Source organism: Sesamum indicum, linkage group LG7, assembly GCF_026168435.1.
Source record: "Sesamum indicum cultivar Baizhima isolate 11 linkage group LG7, ASM2616843v1, whole genome shotgun sequence".
Lineage (NCBI taxonomy): Eukaryota > Viridiplantae > Streptophyta > Magnoliopsida > Lamiales > Pedaliaceae > Sesamum > Sesamum indicum.
Genome location: NC_142663.1, coordinates 6,374,887 through 6,397,248, shown reverse-complemented (window position 1 = coordinate 6,397,248; position 22,362 = coordinate 6,374,887). Strand labels below are relative to the sequence as shown.

At 35.9% G+C, this 22,362-nt stretch overlaps 3 protein-coding genes and 1 non-coding gene across 11 annotated transcripts; 2 read left to right on the top strand and 2 right to left on the bottom strand.

The window, feature by feature from the left end:
- Positions 1–249: 249 nt before the first annotated feature.
- LOC105166140 (plasma membrane fusion protein) lies at positions 250–6,812 on the bottom strand. Of its 7 annotated transcripts, none has more exons than XR_016066441.1 (7): positions 6,522–6,812; positions 6,326–6,433; positions 6,063–6,193; positions 5,762–5,862; positions 5,209–5,268; positions 2,345–5,063; positions 250–1,312 (listed from the first exon to the last, which is right to left on the bottom strand). XR_016066441.1 is itself a non-coding variant. In XM_011085380.3 (6 exons), exons 1-6 carry the CDS (start codon positions 6,739–6,741, stop codon positions 4,976–4,978), a joined length of 708 nt encoding a protein of 235 aa, XP_011083682.1. In that variant the 5' UTR covers positions 6,742–6,812; the 3' UTR covers positions 250–4,975. The 7 variants fall into 7 exon arrangements, 2 of the variants coding, with proteins under 2 accessions (XP_011083682.1, XP_011083684.1); XR_016066442.1 differs by having other exon boundaries at positions 250–1,159; XR_016066440.1 differs by having other exon boundaries at positions 250–2,473; positions 2,638–5,063.
- On the top strand, positions 691–3,355 carry LOC105166139 (Leucine carboxyl methyltransferase). The gene is made up of 2 exons (XM_011085378.3): positions 691–1,072; positions 2,651–3,355. The coding sequence occupies exons 1-2, from the start codon at positions 691–693 to the stop codon at positions 3,277–3,279; spliced, it is 1,011 nt and encodes a 336-aa protein (XP_011083680.1). The 3' UTR covers positions 3,280–3,355.
- A 34-nt stretch (positions 6,813–6,846) lies between the features above and the next one.
- On the bottom strand, positions 6,847–6,919 carry TRNAA-UGC (transfer RNA alanine (anticodon UGC)). The gene has a single exon. It is a non-coding gene; the product is annotated as a tRNA-Ala (tRNA).
- A 998-nt stretch (positions 6,920–7,917) lies between these two features.
- Positions 7,918–22,268, top strand: LOC105166137 (HAD-superfamily hydrolase, subfamily IG, 5'-nucleotidase). Of its 2 annotated transcripts, none has more exons than XM_088882440.1 (17): positions 7,918–8,623; positions 10,598–10,899; positions 11,228–11,305; positions 11,429–11,643; positions 13,342–13,434; positions 15,295–15,378; positions 17,315–17,431; positions 17,899–18,004; positions 18,092–18,151; positions 18,300–18,353; positions 18,988–19,045; positions 20,165–20,241; positions 20,909–20,979; positions 21,220–21,280; positions 21,592–21,651; positions 21,812–21,874; positions 21,982–22,268. In XM_088882440.1, the coding sequence occupies exons 1-17, from the start codon at positions 8,317–8,319 to the stop codon at positions 22,102–22,104; spliced, it is 1,929 nt and encodes a 642-aa protein (XP_088738566.1). In that variant the 5' UTR covers positions 7,918–8,316; the 3' UTR covers positions 22,105–22,268. The 2 variants fall into 2 exon arrangements, with proteins under 2 accessions (XP_088738566.1, XP_088738568.1); XM_088882442.1 differs by having other exon boundaries at positions 7,920–8,608.
- The last annotated feature ends 94 nt before the right edge of the window (positions 22,269–22,362 follow it).

Sequence of the window (22,362 nt, the reverse complement as noted above, 5' to 3'; positions counted from 1 at the left end):
AGTTGATCTCGCTTTATGACGACATGATGTCGTCAAGCCTATATATATCCCCTCAAATACTAATTTGATAGCACAACAATAGTTATAGGCAAAAATTCTATGTTTTAATGCAGGAGTGTCGAACACGATCTGAAAAATAATCAGAATAATGTTATAACTTCAACTAGAAGCATTGACTAGCCGTTTCAAATATCATTGAAATTATAACTTGCAGAACCAGTCACAAAGCAACAGAAATGCACAATAAGATGAACTGAAATATCAAAGATAACTGAATAAGCAAAGAAGTACTTGTGTTGTACAAGTTGAAACGTGAGCTTGAAAAAAGCAAGTGGGGAGCCACCATGAGAAAGAGATTTTTCAAGGTGGGAGCCATTTGCATCCAACTTTTTGCAACTAGTTAAAAGAGACAGGTTAGAGAGGGAAAAAGGGGCTTTGGCAGAAGGAGAGGATATGAATTGGTGGTAATCGTGGACTCTCTCATTACCTTCTCTTTCCCTTCAAACAATAAGGATGGATATATACCTGAGCAGCTTTCCTAAACGTTGGTTTTGTGTGTGGCTCTCTTTTCCTTATCTCTACCAACAATCCTCTCCATCTTAACTATATATTTGTTGAGTGGAATTATCTCTTTATTTCTTCGCCTTCATTTGGTCTTTGGCATACACGAATTGTTCGCAGAATAATAGCATGTCGAATCACGAAAATGGGCTTCCAAACGACAAGCCTTGGCCAGAACTTAAGTTACCTGAATTGCTAAGTAGTGACAGTCTTAGAGCTCTTCATGCAGCGATTGAAAGTGAGTGGGATTTCCTTCGGCGATCAGCGTGCCAGACGGCAGCAGGAAGAGCATTGTGGAAGCAGGTGATCCATGACCCGCTGGCTGAGTTATTTGCAGGCGAGACATACCTGAAAAGCGTTTACGAAAAGATTAAGAAAGATAGGCTTAACAATGCCAGGGAAATTTCTGGGGTGATTCTCGCTGTTCGAACACTTTGGTTTGATTCGAAACTTGAAGCGGCTCTGAGTTCCTCTGATGGTGGAGGAGCACAGGTTGTTCTGCTGGGTGCAGGTAAGTGCCAATGCTCACAGCATTCATCTCAAAGAGTGAGTTTTCTTTTCTGTTGCACAATAGGAGAAGTAGTTCTCCAAGTTTTGCCTGCAACATTAAATTTAAGGGAAATAGACAACATTACAGGAATGAAAACTTAAAACAAGACATGATTACTCAGGTATTCCCCCGTCTCTGAAGGTGGAGCACCACAGGTCATTCCCACTGCTTTAATATGAGTTGCTGGTCATTTATAGTTTCCTAATGGTTCATGCATTTAGTGTCCTTGATTAGTTCAGTGAGAAAACATACCAACTTGAAAAGAAAATAATAGCTCATATTGGGTAAAGATCATTCGAGATTATCAAGCATTTCAATAACTGATTATTCTAGACTGTAGAGCATATTATGATATAGAAACAAATCAATCAGTCTATACTTTAATATAACAATCCTAGGAGAGTAGCATTCCGAACTTCTGTCTTTTATTTAGATAAAAATTTAAATAATGAAGCACAACCATTTGAGGGGTTGGGTTAATAGAACACAAAATTACTCAGTTAAGGGTTTTGTCAATGTGTAATCACAAAAATACAGTTTAGTTCATGAATTCTTTGGCCTGTTACTCTGTTACTAAAGGAGCATAGGTGCAGTCAGATTGTAGTCACCCCAGTGGGTAGAACTATTTAACGCATAACAACTAAATGTTTACAACATGGAGAATACATCCAAAATAATCTAAGCAAGATTTACTCCCTAATCCAGAGAAACAGAATGTGAGGAGTTTATATCCTTTCACAATCACTTCAATATTTTATCCCAATCAAACAGAAAATATAGTGGGTGATGAGAATTCCATAAAATTCATCTACCAAAGACAACAAGACCCAACCACTTATTTTTCGTCAACAAGCATATATTCGGACTATAGAAGTTTATGATGAAAATGATGGCATATGAAAATTACTTCTACACATTTTCTTAAGAATTTATAAAATTCTTTATATTTTGACACTAAAATCTAAAGATACCTATCAGAAGAAACACATTTATTTTAACACCTACAAATACTGGCTAAATATTGTATGTTTTCTTAAGTTTAAGCTCCTTCTAAATATGGTACTGCACTTCTAAAATTTCTACCATTCAGTCTCAAAGTGTGAAAAACATAAAAGCAAAGAATCCTCTGTTTGTTAATAAGATGCATCTTTTAACCCTCTATGGACAATAGAAATCATTATTCCATCAATAATCTAGAGAGGCTATGAAAAAATAGAGTGACTTCTCCCTTACCTTTCTACTACATCTGTTATACGAATACAGAGAAAACCCCACACTTGTAGAGTATTTATTTCTACAGAACTTTTGATCCAATTTGAACCCCAGGCCCCAACTCACAGTTAGCCTATCTATCAAAGGGTCCTGCAACAAAAATCCAACTATCAAGAGAATAACAACAACCATCTCTCTCTACAGAGTTAGTATTCTGCTATATCTCTAATTTACTAAGAATGGCAGAGATGCAACTAAGAATCAGAGTCAACTGAAGATTGTAAAAATAACAAATCAAGTTTGAAAGAAGCTACCTCCTACATGCAGGAATGGATGCAAGATCATATCGTCTAAGCTGCTTGAAAGAAAGCACAGTTTTTGAGGTTGATTTTCCTGACGTTTTGCATGCAAAAGCAACTATTGTAGAGGCAGCAGCAAATTCCAGGAATGAACATCATCATCCAACCATGGTGGCAAAATCATTGATCAGAGTAGCAGCTGACCTGACAGAAGATGACTGGATCGAAAAGCTCCAAATATCAGGGTTTGAGCCAGAGAAGAGTACAGTTTGGATTCTGGAGGGAATCCTGTATTATCTCTCTCATTCCCATGCCATAAATGTGCTTAAAATCATTGCAGAGAAATGCAATATTACCAACACAGTGCTCTTAGCAGACTTCATGAACAGACAAGCAACCACATTATCCAGCTCCACCTTCCACTTCTATTGTGATTGGCCAGATCAACTACTGCCGTCTCTAGGTTTTTCTGATGTTAAGCTTTCACAGATTGGTGATCCAGATGCTCATTTTGGTTTATTACAAGATCCGCTAAATTTGTTTAACAAGCTACGCAAGTTGCCCAGATCAATTCAAACTCACCCAGATGATGGGACACCATGCGGTCGCTTGTATTTGTTGCAGGCTTCTGGTTCACCCAATCAAAGTAGTTCATGAGGCCAAATTGAGAGTTGTATATGCTATACTTTCAAACTTTCACTTACAGTATACACATAGGCATTATTTCTTGTTAGCATCTGTTATAGGTTTTGCAAGTGATAATTGCAGCTGGCGGGATCACATAATAAAGTTAAATGGCAGCAAAGCACCCACTTTGCAACTCTATCAACACGAGAGAAAAAAAATTAGGAATTGCTGCGAAAGGAAACCACCAACATGCCTAATTTTGGAATTATTTACAATTGCCTGTACTCAACTGAAGGTCCATGACCTCACATTTTTCTGCATGTGATCATGTTTGCTATATCAAGAGTTGTAAAACAATCTCGAGCTGTAGTAAATATTCTCTCAGTGTAGAACATATTAGGCATTTCTTTTACACTCCTTTTGCCCCAATTTATTGCACCTTAATGGCCCCTGCTATAGCAAAATCACAAATCATCATGTAACGGAAGGACTGGCCAAATGAAATGCCTAACTGGAAACAAATACACTGTAAATTACAGACACCAATCAATCAATTCATCAATTAAACTTGCAGGCAATCTAATACACAGTAACGTTTAAGTTTGTCACTGAATACAGTATATGTTTTCTACACTGTTGACTATACAATACTTCCTGCAATTAAGAACTCTGAAACATTCATTTATCTCGAGTAATGACAACCTCCATAAAGCAGTACAGACTTTCGACTGAAAAAACAATTTAATAGTTAATATGGTAAAAGTGATACTATTCTATTATTTTATGGAATAGCTAAAATAGTCTAAGTAAATACTCCTAATCACATATCAGTAGTATTTGTAATAAAACAACATTTGTTGTCTACTTCATTTATGAATTCTCTTGAGTATATCAAACTTTCTCATACTTATTCAACTAAAATGTGGTTGTAGTTAGACAGAAAAGAAGTTAATCTTAACTACTACTAATCTTATATACTTAATATTTATAATTACTTTGTGCTGGCCTTAGTGTTAGAACGTACATTAAGCATTAAGCGGGATTAAGGAGCTACTAGAGTAGCGCCCGTATGTGACATTGTCTGCATATGTGTGGATTTATAATCAACGAGGAAAATTAAACAATTTTCTCTATTGCATAGACAAATAAAACATAATCTTGGGAACTCATTCTATAAGTGGAAGACATGTCTGCAAATAACATTTTATTGAATTATAACAGAGCTGCTTGTCTTCGTTTTCTTATCAAGATCGGAGCCACAGAATGTCAAAAGTAGCGGTTGCGGTGCATATAGGAAGGGGGAATTTTCTCAATCTGGCATCAGTCAGTCATGACCCAAAAACATTTTGAAAATCTTAAGCAATTGGCTGTATGATCCAGACAAGCAATGTACGGACCTATGTTCATTAACCACTACATCAAGACAAAAAGTTCATGATACCCAATCAAATTTGACACAAATAGTATAAACTTTTGCAGTCAACATAATCAAACTTAAAATTCCACATGCATCATTACGTGAACACGATAATTTTACCTTGAGAATCAGTCTCTGGTCATCCATAAATGTCCAACGCTACTCAATTTTTGTTTCTTGAAGTGCAGAAAAATTGTAATTAACAATGTTGGTGAAACTAATAATAAAGATAGCACCTATTTTACAATACATTCTTTTTACATCTGCAAAGAAGTAGCGGTCAAAACCTGCTTGCCAGAATTGAAGTCATCAAACTTGAAGACAATCCTTGATAACCTGCTCAAAGTTGTTTAGTGAAGATATTGTATCTTTAAGTGCATCTGCAGCTCTTTGTCTGCTGCACAGAGGATAAGTGAACCATATCCAGAGTCAAAATAGCATATAAATATATGATAACTTCAAATTAACAACTGTTGGTTAGTATCATAAATTTGAAAGCTACTCTAGGAAGGCATGATATCCTTATCCCTCTCTTTTCATACCTGTCTGAAGTAAGTTGAACCCCACTTTCCCTTGCAATGCCATTAAGAGAAGAAAATGATCTGCAGTCAGCAACAGACACATTAGGGAATAAATCTGATGCGATCATTTTTAACATGCAGTTCTGTAAAATTGTAGCTAAGATATCCAGCAGCTTTCATGCTCAGAAGCTTGCCATCGCCAGGAAGAAGGATGAAGCGTTACACGCTCTTTAGCTTTTTATCCTAATAGAAGCGCTTTTATTATTTTAAGTTGTAATTTTACCCTACCCGTTTTATTTAGTCGTGTTAGCACTTTTATTAGTAAGGCTTCAGTTAGTTTTGTTAGTTACAGAATGATGCCTATATATACTACACTGTAATCATCCGTTTGAAGATATAGAAAACAGAGCATCAAGTTTGCAGTTTATCCTTCTTGAAGATTACTCTCTTCTTACAATCAAAATGCTTATTTCCACAGCTTCCGTTGAGATTTTCACAAGTTCCATGTCTTCACATGATTCAAAGTATATAGTAGCAACAGAAAGCTAGACACAATGACTGACCAAAGACATACCTTACGAGATCACTGAGCTTGGCTTCAGCTTCTAACTTGATTGGATCTTTGTCATCAAGCAAAGATGATGCATTTTTCACAATCAACCGGAATGTGCAAACCTAAAAGTCACAGTACTTCAGATAACAAATTTATGGATCGTTCATAGCAAATAAGCTAGTAACTTTTGTCTTTCTCCATTTGCCTCCATTCTTACACTTTTTCTTTACTAAATTGCTTTACTCTGTAGACAGTGATTCAGCAGTACAGGATAAACCTCGTATGTACTATACGAAGTTGAAACAGTAACAATGATGGTTACCTCAACTCCAGTGTTAGCTTGGAACTCAACGAAAGAATTCCTGTCCTGAGGAACACAGTCTCTAGCAGCCGAAACAAACAACTTTTGAACTTCTTCCAAGTCATTTTCACCGAACTCTGCTTCACTTTTCACTACGTTACACAAATAACTCAGACTCACGTTTCATATAATTAGACAGATGGATCATGCTCACAAAATTAAGTACAAAACAAAAAAGATGACAATCACATAAGCCTTGCCAAGAAGTAAAAGCAGCATGTTACTTAGTAAGAGATAGGCAGACTGAAGGATGTTGCGAGAGGCATCGACCGGAGCTAAGAGAAACTTGGCGGACTTCTTCTTTTGCTCTTTCAGCCATTCCTTTGGTCCTGCTAATCAAACATAAAAAAACAAATAACTAATAAACACATACGATCTAGAAGTTTTTCCACGCAATGAGATAGGAAAAAAGCTGAATACAGATGCCGAATGACAACGCGGAGGCGAGGCGTGGTTGGAGGAAAGAAGGGAGAAGTGGAGTGATGATTGACGAGAGCAAAACGGCTGCATTTCGCCGTGAGATTGTGTTGATTTCAGGGGACGAGCGGTGGGGGAATTGAGATAGGGGAGAGTTTGGAGGTTTTAGCGGCAGCTGAGCGGTGGCGATAGAGGGGATTAGAGAGGCGAGGAGCGGTGACATGGTGGTTTGTGTGGCTTAACGGTAAAGATGGTGGTGGGGGTCCGAAATCCGAACCTCAAATTAAAAGAGAAAATCATTTAATAAAAAATATAAAGAAGAGAAGAATGGAGATGCGGGGGATCGAACCCCGTGCCTCTCGCATGCAAAGCGAGCGCTCTACCATTTGAGCTACATCCCCATTTGACACTGAGAAGGATATCAACTTTTTAACATAAATATTTGTTTTAAAAAAGAAAAAAAAAATGAATCAGTAGGAAGCCACTCTATATATCAGAGCCAGGTTTCGATCCTGGGACCTGTGGGTTATGGGCCCACCACGCTTCCGCTGCGCCACTCTGATTTGCTGTCACATAACTTCATTGCTCATGTTCATTTCCTTTTTGACTATCATTGATGAATAAAATGATTCGAGTCTTGATGCCACCCGGAGTATACATTATCTCTGGTGTTCCATCTCATTATGTGCCCATGATTAAAAGACACTAAGTGCTTTGCATGTAATCCACCACATCTTCCTCGGTTTTTTTCGTCTTTCTTTTCATTTCTGCCCTTCTTTGTCCTTTTTCCATCTCCCCAAGGTGTTCGTTTAACAAATTCAACACACACTAATTTAAATTTATTTTTCTCTCTTTATTTTAAAATATAAAATAAAAACACTTCAAAAATAAATTCAAATATAATACAAGATTTTTTTTTAATTAAACCACCGAGAGTGGGGGGCTTTTTGGAGTCTCGATCCTTCTTTATTCAGCTCAGAGCAAATTTAGTAGGATTTTTCTTTGTTTAGTAGGTGGAAAAAAAAAAACAAATCAAAAATTTTTTTTTTTTTATAATTTTACTAATTAAAAATTTTAATTTATATTAATAAATAAATAAATTAATATTATACCAAAATAATTTTGGACATAAAATTTTTTAAAAATTTTACTAATAAAAATTCTCATCAATCAGGAATATAAGTAATTTTTATTAACGTTTGTACAAGTGACGAATATATTCTGGAATCGTGAAAGGAATAAACGTGGATAAAGCAGAAAAATTAAATTAAAAGAAAAGAAGAAAGATAAAATTAGTAAATTTGTGACCTTAAAAAAAATATTTTTATTTCTAAAGAAATAAAATAAATTGAAAATATATTTCCAGGCAGGAAAGTTGGGTGTAGTCCCCATCTACTACCCCACTCCACTTGGGCTAGAATGCGCCGGTGGCGTCTTCCTCACTTTTCTTCTTCTTCATCTCCATATCCCAAACTGTCAGTTTTTCCGTTACTACTCCAAATATGAGCGCAGAATAAGTTCTCCATAAATAAATAAATAAATAAAAAATACTAAATAAAAGCCAAGAATCCACAACCAACACCACCTCAACAGCGCACATTCACCATGCCACCAACGTCAGCAACGCCGCGCTCCGGCGACACGTGGCGCGAACCCATTCTCTAGCTGGTGGGAATTCGAATTTGGTTCCTCCTAACTGAATGGGATACGGGAGATTCCCCGCTCTTTCGAATAAAATTACGAATTGGTGGGCGAGGGCTGAGCAGAGAACGAATTTTGAGGTGAATCTCTATATTTAATGCCTCTGTTGGAGTGTCTGCAGAAACAAGGCGTATCGGGTTCGATTCGTGGGTTGCAATTAGTCCTGCCGCTTGATATTCCTCGGCTTACTGGGAAATGGCTATATAATTCGAAGATGCGTATCGCCAAAGGGCGCTCACTTTCACTTTGCGTCTCCTTGTTTTCCTCGCCCTCCCCATCCACCTCCTCAACCTCACTTTCTTCGAGAATTTTGCATTTTCATTCCCGGTGTTTTTCTTCGTCGATCTCTGATCAGGTTCCGGGTAGAAGGAAGGTGGATTGCAGCAGAGGTTTGTCTTTGTTCGGTTGATCTTGAGTGTGCGCCCCCTTCTATTTGTTTTTGTTTTTTGTTGGATTTTTGAGTTGGGGGTTTATGACTTCTAGTGAGTGGAGTGAAAATAAATCTTCTTTTTTATTTTTTATTTTTTATAATTCTACTGTTTTGATGAAATTCTGCTTTGCATGCCATCCTGCTTCCTTGAATTTCAACATGCATGATTGATTCTATCTTGGTATTTCCATTGTGAATTAGGATGGAGTAGTTGCATGGTTGAGTTGAGAGAGAGAGAGAGAGAGAGAGAGAGAGAGAGAGAGGCCAACAAGTTCTGTTGGTGATAAAGACCTTAAGAAGTAAAATAATACTAATGGCTGGGAGTCAAATTCATTCTGGGGATTGTCCATGGTCTTTTGAACTCCTATGCCTTATTTTTGACATTTTGCACTGAAGGAGTTAAATTCATTTCATAATTTCTTTCCAAAGTTGAAGAATTCATGTGTTCTTTTTCTGCTGGATGAGTATAATTTGTGTGATGATCGAGTTTCTATGTGGTGTAGTCTAGGACGAGCTGTAATTTATGAAATTGCACTTGTGTTTGGTAAGAAGAATGCACCCGAAAGCTGATGAAGGTTAGGAAGTGAACATAGTTTTGGTCGAGACTACAATAACTGCTTCTAGAATGTGTCATCCTTCAGCTATAATATTAGATAAGCCAGCTTCCACTCCTTTCTTCCACTTTAAAGGGATGCTTTCTCCTCTTCATCAGGCCAGTTCTTCTTCAAGCTCTAGTGCATTTAGGAGAATCTTTATAAATAGTTTAACAATGGGACTCGTAGGAAGCTGGGGCTAGCATTTGAGGTTATAAATAATATGAGGAATCCAACTGATATTATTCGAAATTACTTTAATGAAATCTAGGCTAGCATTAGTATATCTTGCTATATATGTTTAGAGACTGGGAAATTAACATTTGGGTAGTGGATTTTGACTACTAAGGTAAGATGCTACTCATTTTGGCTGTTTGTATTAATCCTTTGTTTTCTGTTTGTCTGCCCTTTTACCTCTGCCTGCAGTTATTACTCCTTACTCTTAAACAATGAAATATGTGTTGCTACTAATAGAAACCACAACAGATGTAACTGTCTCTGGTTTCATTCAATACCAGCGTGAAGGGGAGGGAATATGGAAAGATAAAGAAACTCCTCGTGTGTTTCTTTATTTATTGCCAAATTCTTTTTCATGACATGTAAACCTCTTAAGATTTTCTCTTTGTTGCTTGATTTGAAATTTAATGCTTTATTAATTACTTTCCCACTGGTTGGGTAATTTGCGGACACTTGTACTATTTATAATTGAAGAGCACCCTATTGGTGTCTTCAATCTTTTCAGTATGCTAATTTTTATTTTTTTAATATTTATTTTTTTTTCTTTTTCTCAACTTTTCATTTTTCTTTCTCTTCTTAACTTTCAATTTTCTCTTTCCTCAATTTCCACATCTATTTTTCTTCTCTCATTATTTTCTCATTTTTTTATACTTTTTACTATTTCATTAATCTAATTAATATATTTTTAAAATAATATAATGTTTTAAAAATAGTTAAAGTGATTGTGCACAGAAATGGGAGTATGCCACATATGCTCGTATTAGATAATTACTGGAAGGTTCTTTGAATGTGATATTCTCTTGGAAATATATGAATTCATTTATGGTTGCTGGTTGCTATAGCAGCAATGAATTAATTAGTTGATAAGATCTCTTGTAAGAACTGCTTTTGGAAACATATGAAATAAGTGGGCAGCATATATGTACTTGCATCATTACAGAACAGTTGACTTTACCGGTACAGCTGGTGCTGGTTTGTCTAATTTATTTATTTTTGGAGTACCAGTAAATTGGATACTTTGGCTGATTTATTTCTATTTGTGTAGATATATTTGTGGTGTGAGTGGCGTGGTTTCGGCACCATTTTTACTTGCAGTATGCTTTCTTTTTCTTAAACAGATTCAAGCGATAATCAACTTTACACCAGTAATATTATGGATAGCAAAACAATGCAGTTCGAGAAGACTAGCTCCAGTGAGGGTGATAAAAGTCTGTGTGTATGGTCATCTCCAGAAGGAGGACGAAAGATTGATATAGGAAAACAAATCTTCTGCAATAGATCTCTAAACATGAGGAACATTGTTGCCGTTGGATTTGATATGGATTATACTTTGGCACAATACAAACCAGAGACGTTTGAATCGCTTGCCTATGAAGGGACCGTCAAAAAGCTGGTTAATGATTTGGGGTACCCTATAGAGGTTTGTCTTCTTGTCTTCTGATTGGTCGTACACATTCCTGGCAGAAGTTGTTTGAAAATAAAAGCAATTGAATTCAGTAACATTATTAATCATTCACATCCATGGGTTAAGTGACTGAAAAATTATTCATAGTTGCACCTTTGGGGAGTTGAATCTATTGTCCCCAGCCCCCACTGCAGCCCTCAAGCTGATATAAGGAATACAAACAAAATAAAATTTGAAAGGACTTCTATTGTCATTTGTGAGAATCCTTGCAGCCCTCTGTGTTAGTTGCTTTTGCTTTTGATCTTTGGATGTTTGGCATTTTAACTCAACTGACTTCGTGTAGTTGCTGGAATGGTCGTTTGACTGGACTTACATGGTCAGAGGACTAGTTCTAGATAAAAAGAGAGGCAATATATTGAAGGTTTGTGTTGCTCAGTATGACCGTGCTATCAATATTATTTCAGAAATTTTTCTGTCATTTATGTCTTTCTCCTTAGATTCTAGTTTCATCTGTAAATTTGTACTTTGGTTCTATAAATTGCAGATGGATCGGCACAAGTATGTAAAGGTGGCTTATCATGGATTCAGAGAGCTGTCCAAGGAAGATAAAGTTGCCACATATGGGAGTACATTGATCCGTGATTCATTCGATGAGCCTGAATATGCTCTAATTGATACCCTTTTCTCTCTGGCTGAAGCTTACTTATTTGCACAACTGGTTGACTTCAAGGACAACAATCCAGGAAAAATTCCAGCAGAGTAAGAGAAGTACTAATGATTTTTATCTTAAGCACTAGTAATAGTAGCTAGTTCCCTTGCTTCTCTTGATCATACATTGCTGTAACAAATTGCATTCTTGTTTGCACAATCTGTTGACTTTGATGACAACAGTCCGTGTACAGTTTCAGCGGGAGTAAGAGTATTGGTGCAAACTTTTGTCCCAAGCATCTGTTATATATCTAGTTTTCTTGCTTCTCTCAATCAAACAATGCTGTAATATTCTATCTTCTGGAGAAAAAACACAATATATTTTGTGAATGTGTTTAACCTTATGGCATTTCTTTTTGTTGTTAGATCAAGATTAGTAATTTTGAACTAATACTCCATCTCTGACAGTTACTGAACTTTTTATGAATGGTTAAGACATTTTGAAAATTTCCTTCCCCATGTCTAATGTACTTTTGTTTGGTCATGATCATCCTTTACCACCAGCAGGGGGGGTCTTATTTCTAAAAGGTGTGCTTTTCTTTTAATATAAGTAATGTAGCATTGTTACCCAACCACTAGCATTTTGAAAATCTAGTCTTTTTTTTATTTATGAATATGATGTTGTGTGGCATTTTTATACAATTAGACGTCCTCCTAGGGGTTTTTGATCGGAGGTGAATGTTAGAAGTGAAACCTAAGCATTTCATTTTTTAATTTTACTCGTACCTATGAAGGTAAACAAAGATGAATCTTACCAATGCTTTTCCTGTGATTAACTTTACGTTCATGTTAGATTGAGCAGTCAAACTTCAGAATCTTTTCCTCTGTAGAGATAAGAGTAGAAGACCGTAGTGTGGCCTTATGATTGAAAGAACCTTGCTATCTAGAATGTTATGAGGTATTGGCCATGGGTTTTAAGGGGTCATATACATTTGAAGTTCCAAAGATGGGATTGGATGTAGTTATATAATGTAAATAGGATAGTTACCTTGAAGTAATTTGAAGAGTCTGAGTGACATAATTTCTTATAATAAAAAAGAGTGTACACGTTACCTGTACTAATGAATGAAGCAGTAGTTAAATATATGACATTAACGGTCCTTCTACTTCTATTTCCACTTTTAGTTGATATAATAATTAGTTGTGGATTATTCCTTTCAAGTTCTTACATTTGCTTCTTTGCATTTAAACTGCTTTTGTAGAAAAAGATTTCCCGAGCAAGTGCTTACTTCTAGCCTGTTTTATACTGTCAAACTTCTGCCCCCTACAAGTTATGCTTTAATATTAGCATAAATTGGTTATATTGTTGTATCACGAGGATAAAACACTTTTTGAGTAAACAATTTCTGCAAATAATGGCAATCAGATAAGTAAACATATATATCATTGATGTGTAGTCATAGCCACAAGTTATACACAAATGTGTTGACTTTCGTATTTACGCATGAAATATGGAAGGAAGTTTTGAGCTAACATAAAAACTGTGCTTTAAAATGTACAAGATCATTAACTTCATGTCATTGATTCCAAAATACTTTTTTTTGTGTGGCCATTTCTGGTATCGGTATCACATTCTGAATACATGCTGGAACCATGGATAGAAAAATTATATTGAAGAGAAGAAACTATCTAACTAAACTTAGCTATTGGCTATGTTGAACATGAGCATATGACTTTAACTTTCATTCAGTTAGCTATTCTATTTGAAGTCGATCATATTCTTATCCTTGCCACATAATGATTTTGCAGCTACTCTCGTATGTATAAAGATGTCCGAGCTGCAGTTGATTTGTGCCATCGTGATGGGACATTAAAGAAGATGGTTGCAAAAGATCCTAAAAGGTATTGAAAAATCAAGCAATTGTTTGAAAATGCAGAGTAGTGTACTGCCAATATATTTGGACCAATTTGCTAGTATCTTTAGTACATCTTATAAGCCACAAGGTGTTCTTGTGTGTTTTTCCTATGGTTTACAAGCTGATGCTACTATCAAACATCACCTGTTGTAGCCTTTATGACGGACCACTCTATTGCACATCTCCTTAAAGGAGTCAACTTAGTTATCTTTCAGAATTTAAACGGACCTAGACCTTTATGTGATCTATATTACAATTTTGTTGACATTGTTGACCACAGAGACTCCAAGGATGACACAACATTGGTGAACTCCAGACAAAATTTAACACCTGCAGCAATTTTGCTGCCATCTATCTCCTTTTTGTGCAAATATCTTGTGCAGAACTAAAAACCACTATCATCCGTACCTTATGTGGAATCTGAGCTTTATCTATCTAGCTTCTTAACATGCCATATGACAACCTCCTCCTCACTTTAAGAAAATTTGCACTTTTGATTAAACTATTAGTTTCTATTTTTTCCTTTGTTGATAACAAAATTGCTTCCAAATTTGTTAAGCAAACAAACTCATATTGTCATAACATGTATACCGGCATCACTACTACATTTTGTTAAATTGAGTTATCATGAGTGATGCTGCTTTTCACCAAGTCATTTTGAATGTCCAGTGACATATTACTCGCTGATTGATATTACATATGATCCTGACCAAATATAGAATGCTACTATTGTCACTATGATCTTGACAGATGCCACAAGTTGAAATCCATATCTACCTTATTAAATTTTCCTAATCACTGAATTGGAATGGTATCACCAGCATGGATGATGATAATGTTACAATTGTCCAAAACCAAATGATCAAGTGACGGGCGAGAGTGCATTTCCGGAACTGGATCCTGGGGTCACCATTTTTGTTATGAATCGATTGATGTGTCAGAGCTAATCCCTCGTATGACGTCATTTCATATCTACATTTGGATAATTTCTGGGTTCACTAATTTAACTTAAAGAAATGACTTAAGAAGAGTTTAAGAAAATGGTAACTTGGCTGCAGATTCTTCTCAGAGAGGATATGATCTGAAGTTTTTAGCATCATGATCTTTAGTTTACTAAAGAATTTGCATTTACTTTGTTTGAGATGGATCTTGCAACGCAAGGTTATCTAAATGATGTTAGGTTTTTTTATGTAAATGACCTTGGTGGCTAATAAATAAACTAAATATGGATGTTAGCCTTTATAGATAGGGAGTTTTATGAAGGGTAGATGCTGCCATATTTTGATATCTTTTTTATATGATAACCATTGATATTTCATCTGATGCAAAGGCCAATAAATTCTCTGAATGCTGAGTGAATTAAATGCCAAATATTGTTGAAATTGGTCTGCATCAATCTGAATGGCGAAAGCCTAAGTATTATAAATGTGGTCGTGATTGTTGAAATACATATCAGTGTGGTTCCAATTATATGAATACAAAGCTTGTTGTTAGCTGTCATTTGGTTAAATCAAGTTAGGTCTTATAAATATGCTGGTTGCTATAATATCATTTACAAATTAACAGGTACAAACTGTTTTAACTAGAGGTCCGAAATTCTGCCAATATACCCTCTTGTAAATTATTTTCAAGTTAACCTTGTTAACGCTTATGTGATTTTATATAGATGTGCAGGTGCTCATACTTTGCAAATGAATATTAATTAGTAATCCCATTGTATGATTTAAGAATAATCCGAATTATTGCCAAGTAATTATTTCTTTACTTAGTGTTGATTTATATTAACACAGGACCCTCATTGTTTTAAACATAAATCTTATATTTCCAATTTTTCTCGTCTTATCAGATACATCAATGAGGATGCCTCAATTGTTCCCATGCTAAAGATGCTTAGAGATTCTGGCCGGGCTACATTTTTGGTGACTAACAGGTAATGAATCCCCCAGCAAAATTATTTATTATTAGAAGTCAAATGATGCATGTAATCATGAAATTTATGTTGCAAATGGTTCAAAAAATTTTGTATGGAAAGTTATCGTGATAAGTATAACCAACCTCTATTCCATCTCTAAGTCACATAATTTTCCTTTAACGTGTGACCTCCGGAGCATTCCAGCACGCTCTGGGTGAGAGGGTGTCTTCAGCTGGTCCAGTATTTATTAAATTTAAGTAGAGGTTTATGTTGTAGTACTTCAGATTTGGTGGAGAGTTGAGTTGAGTTTGGAAGTCAGTGATGCTGGAAGGCCGTGCGTTGTTTTGTGAGAAAGGTGGCAGCTATGGGGAGCATGGTCAATACTTGGAGGAGGAAAATACTTCCAGAAGAGAGGAACAGGGAATTGAGAAAGATGGGTGGAAGTGAGGGTGGGCGTTGGGTCAGGTTTTGCACGGTTTGGGTCGGGTACCGACTTTTTTTTAAAATATATATAAATGTGTGTGTGTATATATATAATAAAGAGGCACACATTTTAAAAAATAGATCAGGAGCTGAAGACAAAACAGAGGCTGTTTCGACAGCCTCTGTCTTTGTTTCAAGAAATTGTTTCTTTTGTTCTATTTTTTATTTATTAAAAATTTAGTTTTAAGTTTATACATTATTAATATTTTAATGTAAAAACTAAAAATTTAAGTTGAATCAACTAAACTAAACAATGAAATGCGTGAATAAATAGACTAAAACTAAAAACATAAGAAAATTAATATTGAACACTAACATTTGGGTTTGATAAATTTATTTCACCTACATTTTAGGGTTTGTTCAAAATATAAATTGTGAGAATAAGAAGAACATGAAAGATGGATTTTTGTTGGGAGTGAAAGAAGAATTAGATTTGAATAAACGAGAAGAACTAGAAAGAAGAAGATTGAGAGGGGGAGAAATGAAAATAAAAATAATTATTATTTTTCTATATACCGGACACCCAATCGGATAGCTAGGGCAGAGGGGTACTACCCGAGATCCGACCTGGCTTTTAAAAATCGGGTATCTGATACCCGGATTTTTTTACAAAAAATATTCCAGGAAAAACCCTGACCCGATTGGGTCGGGCCGGAACTTGAAATACCCCGATCCGAACGCCCACCCTAGGTGGAAGGCACTGATGAAAAACTAAAATGAATAAGAAAATGAAAAGAAAAGAGGAAAAGAGAAAAGAGTCTGCAGTTGAAGGCAATAACTGCTAGGGTTTTTCTCAATTTGACTAATGTTTTGTAAACTTTTCTTTAAAGCAAAAGACTTCACGATTATAGGCAGAGAGATCCAAACTTGACACATGCAAACAAATAGCAGAATTTCACCAAACTTAGCACTTGACTAACAAGACTTCAAAACTCATAGGCCTAGGACTAATACATATATGCGTGTATGTGTGTGTATTTATGTTGACTGCACATATAATGTAATATCACTATAGGAGCTGTTGCTCTCGACAGATTACTGATTTTAATGCTCTTGCCCTCCCGACTGGCTCCCTCTCTTGCACTTGCTCCCACTATAGATGACTAAGGTACATTTGAGAAATCAGTTGAACATCAGCAGCTTAATGATGGATTTCAATTGTAGGAAATCTGGGGTGATAGAATAACGTTTTGCTCACTGATTGAAATGAAAATGGAAGATATTGATGAATAACATTCTAAGTTTTTCAAATATTACTGAATTTCCTCTGAAGTAATGGACAGCAGTTGCCCTTTTTCTTCCTTGTATTTCTCCTCATGGTACTTGTGGAGCATAATCTTCACTGATTGTATGTTCTAAATTTCAGAAACTGTTCTCTGTTAACGGTAATAAATATGCACGAAAGAACAGATGCTGCCATACGTTTCATTTTATTGTGAAGGCTAACTAATAACTTTTGTTTCTGCTGCAGCCTATGGGACTATACGAATATCGTAATGAACTTCCTATGTGGACCAAGAGAAGTGGATGGTTGCTCCGCTCTGAGCTTTGATTGGCTCAAGTATTTCGATATTGTTATTACTGGCAGGTCCTAAGCTTTTCTTGAATCTTGAAAGTCTTCTGACAACAAATTACAATGATCATTTGCTGACTTTTTCCATCTTAGTTTATCATTGAGCCAAATTTAGAAGTATTTCCCGTGAGCAAAAACTATATTTCGACTGTCCTATTTATTGGTCACTAACTTCACTGACCAGCATGAAAGTTTGTGAAATTCTGAAAGTTGATATTTGTTCATATTTTTCTCGGATAACATTGTGTGGTTAGGTGGCAGTGTCCAAATCAGGATGACCCACTTGATTCAATGATTTTCTTGAACTTTATATCAGGAGATCTTCTTGATGGAAGGTTGATCATGTGTTTCAAGTGCACATTACATGCTTTACCCTAAAAAATTGCATGCACTCCCTGGTGACTGATAAATGAGCCAACTGAATCTGGCAATTCTGCGTGCAATTCTTCTGATAATTACATGTTACGACTCATTCTGAACAGTGCTAAACCAAGTTTTTTCCATGATGAAAACCGTGCCAATCTTTTTGAAGTTGATCCTGAGTCGGGTATGCTTCTTAATACAGATAATGGAACTCCTATGCCTCGGGTTAGTTTACATTTTCATGGTCTTAGAAGGGATGTGGACACTGCTTCTTTGCAAGTCTATTGACTTTGTTTCTTGTTCATTAACCAGGTAGATTCTTCTCTAAGGTTGCCATTGAAGAGCCTAGACAAAAGTTGCCAAGTTTTCCAGGTATGCCTAGATCGTACAGAATCTATATGTATATTTATAATGTTGTGTGAAAGAAGAGATGAATCACACAAGGTTTAGTTTTTTTATTGTTGTTTTTCAGTCTATTTCACTCACTTGGTTGATACTCTTTCTGAAATTACATTTTCAGGGAGGAAATGTTGGTCATCTGCATAAATTGCTGTCTATAGAATCCAGCTCCCAGGTATTCTTTGCCCTCAAGTAGGGATGTCTATTTCTTTCTAGCCTTTTTGGGTTTTTATCCATTTCACATGGAAAAATTTTATAGTGGACTATGCCATCCACAACACGAGCACAATTTGAAATACTAAAGTATATAGATGAAAGCAAGAGGCTGCATTGTGCCACTTTTTGGAAAATGGACCAAGTTACTAGCTAATATTACGAAGACACTGGTCTGTGGATGTTACTGTTATGAGGTAGGTTCTTGGATTTATTTTGAGGTCCTCCTTTTTTTTATGAGGCAAATGAGGTTGATACTGGAAGTTGTTCAAATCTTCTTCCCTTTTGTTTTTGTCACACTTAGTTTTAGATAATTTAAAGATGCTAATCTATTTTTAGCAGCTGAGCTCATTATTTCCTGCAATTTCGAGCATATTATTGACTTAAATCCACTTAAATTTAAACACAATGTGCTTCACAAAGACTAAATTATAAACTTTGAATCACTATTGAGGGGCTATGCATAAAGTAAAAGATTTGTTTCTGGACTGTGATATAGTGTGTGGAGGGAAGAATAAATATTTGTGTTGGGGCCCTTGGTTTGTTGTGGTTTTGATTCGACGGAAACTTGTGGCAACTCACATTTGCTTTTTTAGGTGCTTTATGTTGGAGATCACATATATGGAGATATTTTGCGCAGTAAAAAAGTTCTAGGTATGTCTTCACAGTTACTTTCATTTTTGCTGTAATGCTTTTTTAGCTTTTCTTATTCATACTGACTCCAGTATATTTGCTTATTTAGTCTAGAATGTTATACAGGAGGAAAAAAGGTTCAGAATTAGATATTTTGATGGCAATTTTTTAATAGTGTTGTGATTGTTCTTTTATCGAACTCAAGATTTGTATTCAAGTGGTGTGTGACAACTGTTTTTTTCTTAAACTTCTAAGATCTAGTTTTTAATTAATTCATTCTTAATTTCTTACTGATTTTTATATCAATCGGATCTACCACATATTGTGATATAATGGCAACTGAAACTGTTTATGGTGGGATGTGAAGGCGACTTGCTACATGTAGAACTCAGTCAGTTAGTTGGAAGTGAAGTTTTAAAATAATTTTGCGGTTAATACTTAGACCCCCCTCAAAATGTGAAATTACACTTTCCGCCAAAGAAGTTTCAAAATTACACTTAGCACCCCCACCCCCTGTGCTGGTCAGAAGGAGAAGTGTTAGTTGCTTTGAAGGGAAACCCCATTAAAAGACGGCAGTAACTCTAACTGTCCTAAGGTAGCAAAAATTCATAGTTTACACCTGACCCTTCTTGTTAGGCATTGGACAAAAAAGTGCTGACATTAGCAAAAACAATTTTACCCGTCATTAAATGTCTTTATATATAATTTAAAAATATAATGATGTTAACATTACTCCATATATATACACTATATATTTATTCCTTTATAAGTACAAAAATATACATAGGAATGTTCAACGTGGGGCAAAATAAAAAATTTACGTAATTTTTTTTACTTATTTCATTATTTTTCGTCCAAAGCCAAACGGAAAGGAGTCAGGTGCAAATCAAGAATTTTTGGAGGACGTGTAAGTGTAATTCAAACTTCTCTGTGGGAAGTGTTATTTAGCATTTTCAGAGTGGGTCTAAGTGTAATTAACCCTATAATTTTATCCATCCTCTGTTTAGCTTGCCGACCTAGATATGGTGTTCTATCATAATACTCCCATATTCATGTCACGATAAGCATCTTCATCTTGAGATCTGATATATAGTATATATTCTTGAAGTCTGATTAAAGATCATGCCATTTGTTTCCTAGGTTGGAGAACAATGCTTGTTGTTCCGGAGCTTGAGAACGAAGTTGAACTTCTCTGGACATTAAGGGATACCCGGAAGGTATAAATATCACTTCTGGTTTTCTGGGTGCCTTATACCTTAGTTAAAACAACTTCTATGAGCACCACTGCAGTGTATTGGCATAAATAGTCTCGATTATCTTTTGATAGATTAAAAAAAGATGGCAGACCATCATAAAATCGCTCTTTCTGGAATAATGCCATTTAAGTTGTAAAGAATGTTCACATTTTGGAGAGGATCCTCCTGTCATTTGCTTTTCGAAGTGCACGCTGATGGGCATTTTGGAGAGGATCCTCCAGTCATTTGCTTATAGAAGCGTCATGCTGATGGACATTTTGGAGAGGATCCTCCAGTCATTTGCTTACAGAAGTGTCTGCTGATGGAATCAAAGATCTCTTTCTTTGCAAGTCTACAGCATGATGCCGGAAATATCATATTATCCTTCCCATCTAGTTGATTTCTTTATGTGTTAGAATATGAAATACAGTTGTCTGTCTCCCATGACCTGGGATGTAAACCTCCTGAGGAATTCTTTTCAGACCCTTTATTCTCCTACATTGATCAGATCTGCTCTGATTGGTGTAAAATTCTTCGAGGAAGCGACTGCTGATCTTTTGATATTATCTTTCTATTTCTGCTACATCTTTCCTCCTGAATTATTGATTTGATTCAGTGATTTCTCTATTTCTGCTACATCCATCTGTAGAAACTTCAATTATTGAGGAATGAGCGTGACCATATTGAAGACGAAATACATCATCTGAAATGGTATCTCAGGTAACTTGCTACCTTTGGTTTCAGTTTTTAGCCACAAGATATTTGGCACTGGAATGATTTCAGTTTTCTAGCCAAGATATTTGGTACTGGAATATACTTTCAGGTGTAGTAGTCCTTCTGTCAAGGATTCTTGAGATTCCCCTACTGCAGTCCCATACTCATGAATAGTATTTTGACTTCCGAAAGCAAATTTTGTGATGCATTTGACAAGTACCCTTTTCTCATCCTATCTGTGATCAGGTTTGATGGTGTGAATGTTGTGAACAAGGAAGAGCTACTTGCCGAGCTTGCCAAATTGCAGGTACTGAGAAAGTTCCATTCGCTTGCCATAGGTATATCTAGATGTCCCATTAATTAACTGAGGTAACATCCCATATAATTATTTGAGGCTACATCCCATGCTTTTGAATTTTAAAATGTCGACAGAATTTATATTTCCTAACCAGAATGCCAGAACTGAGTTGTGACCATCAAGTCAGGAAAATAGCTTGGTGTTGGACAGTTTTTCACTTTTCGGGATATCATCATCTCAAATAGCTTTTCTAACATGTCAGCTTTGAGTTCTGAAAATATACCTTCCCCGAATCTGATATAAAAATCTGGTCATGTCAGTCTCAGCAGGAACAAGTGCGGCTTAGTCACCAAGAAGCACAGCGAGAATGCCATCAAAAGGTAATAAGTGCTCATCAACAAGCCCAATACTATTGATGCTCTTAGAGAGAATTAGTAACTATAGAAACCTCATATTTAGCTATCCAGCTTCAGTATTCCTAGTTGTCTGTTGTCACAGCTAGAATATAAACTGTTTTAATTGATTATCAAATACTTTCAGTTCCACAAGGTATGGGGACAGCTGCTGAAAACTGGCTATCAAAATTCTCGATTTGCACATCAGGTGACATGAAACATCAACAGAACTCTTGCTGTTTATAAAGAGAACTAAACTTACCTTTTCTAGATTTCCTTGACTTCGATGTTCAATCATTGTTTTGCAATTCTCAGGTGGAAAGATTTGCTTGCCTTTATACCAGTCAAGTAACGAATTTGAGTCTCTATTCCCCTGACAAATACTACCGACCAAGTGAAGATTTCATGCCCCATGAATTTGATATCCTTGCTTTATGAAAATATATCATATGTCTGCTATGTTGTGCCATTTTGAGGGAGCATATAGGTTTTGATGTTCTTCATTCTGGAAGCATGAATGTAGTTGTATGTTAGTGTCCATCGTAGAATTTCTCCCTTTGGAAATGTACATTTTATCATATATGAAATGCAGTTTGAGGTTACAGCCTCTCTCTCTCTCTCTCTCCATATTGCAGTAAGACCTATAGCTAAAGCGAATAAGAATGAAGTATGGAATTCAGAACCATAATTTCTAAA

Coding starts and splice junctions, on each gene's coding strand:
- LOC105166139 (XM_011085378.3), top strand. CDS start 691: ATGTCGAATCACGAAAATGGGCTTCCAAACGACAAGCCTTGGCCAGAA. Junction 1,073..2,650: donor GGTTGTTCTGCTGGGTGCAG/GTAAGTGCCAAT, acceptor TCCTACATGCAG/GAATGGATGCAAGATCATAT.
- LOC105166140 (XM_011085380.3), bottom strand. CDS start 6,741: ATGTCACCGCTCCTCGCCTCTCTAATCCCCTCTATCGCCACCGCTCAG. Junction 5,863..6,062: donor AAGCTAACACTGGAGTTGAG/GTAACCATCATT, acceptor TGTGACTTTTAG/GTTTGCACATTCCGGTTGAT. Junction 5,269..5,761: donor AAGCTCAGTGATCTCGTAAG/GTATGTCTTTGG, acceptor TGCTGACTGCAG/ATCATTTTCTTCTCTTAATG.
- LOC105166137 (XM_088882440.1), top strand. CDS start 8,317: ATGCCTCTGTTGGAGTGTCTGCAGAAACAAGGCGTATCGGGTTCGATT. Junction 18,005..18,091: donor ATGGAACTCCTATGCCTCGG/GTTAGTTTACAT, acceptor TTCATTAACCAG/GTAGATTCTTCTCTAAGGTT. Junction 19,046..20,164: donor GCGCAGTAAAAAAGTTCTAG/GTATGTCTTCAC, acceptor TTTGTTTCCTAG/GTTGGAGAACAATGCTTGTT.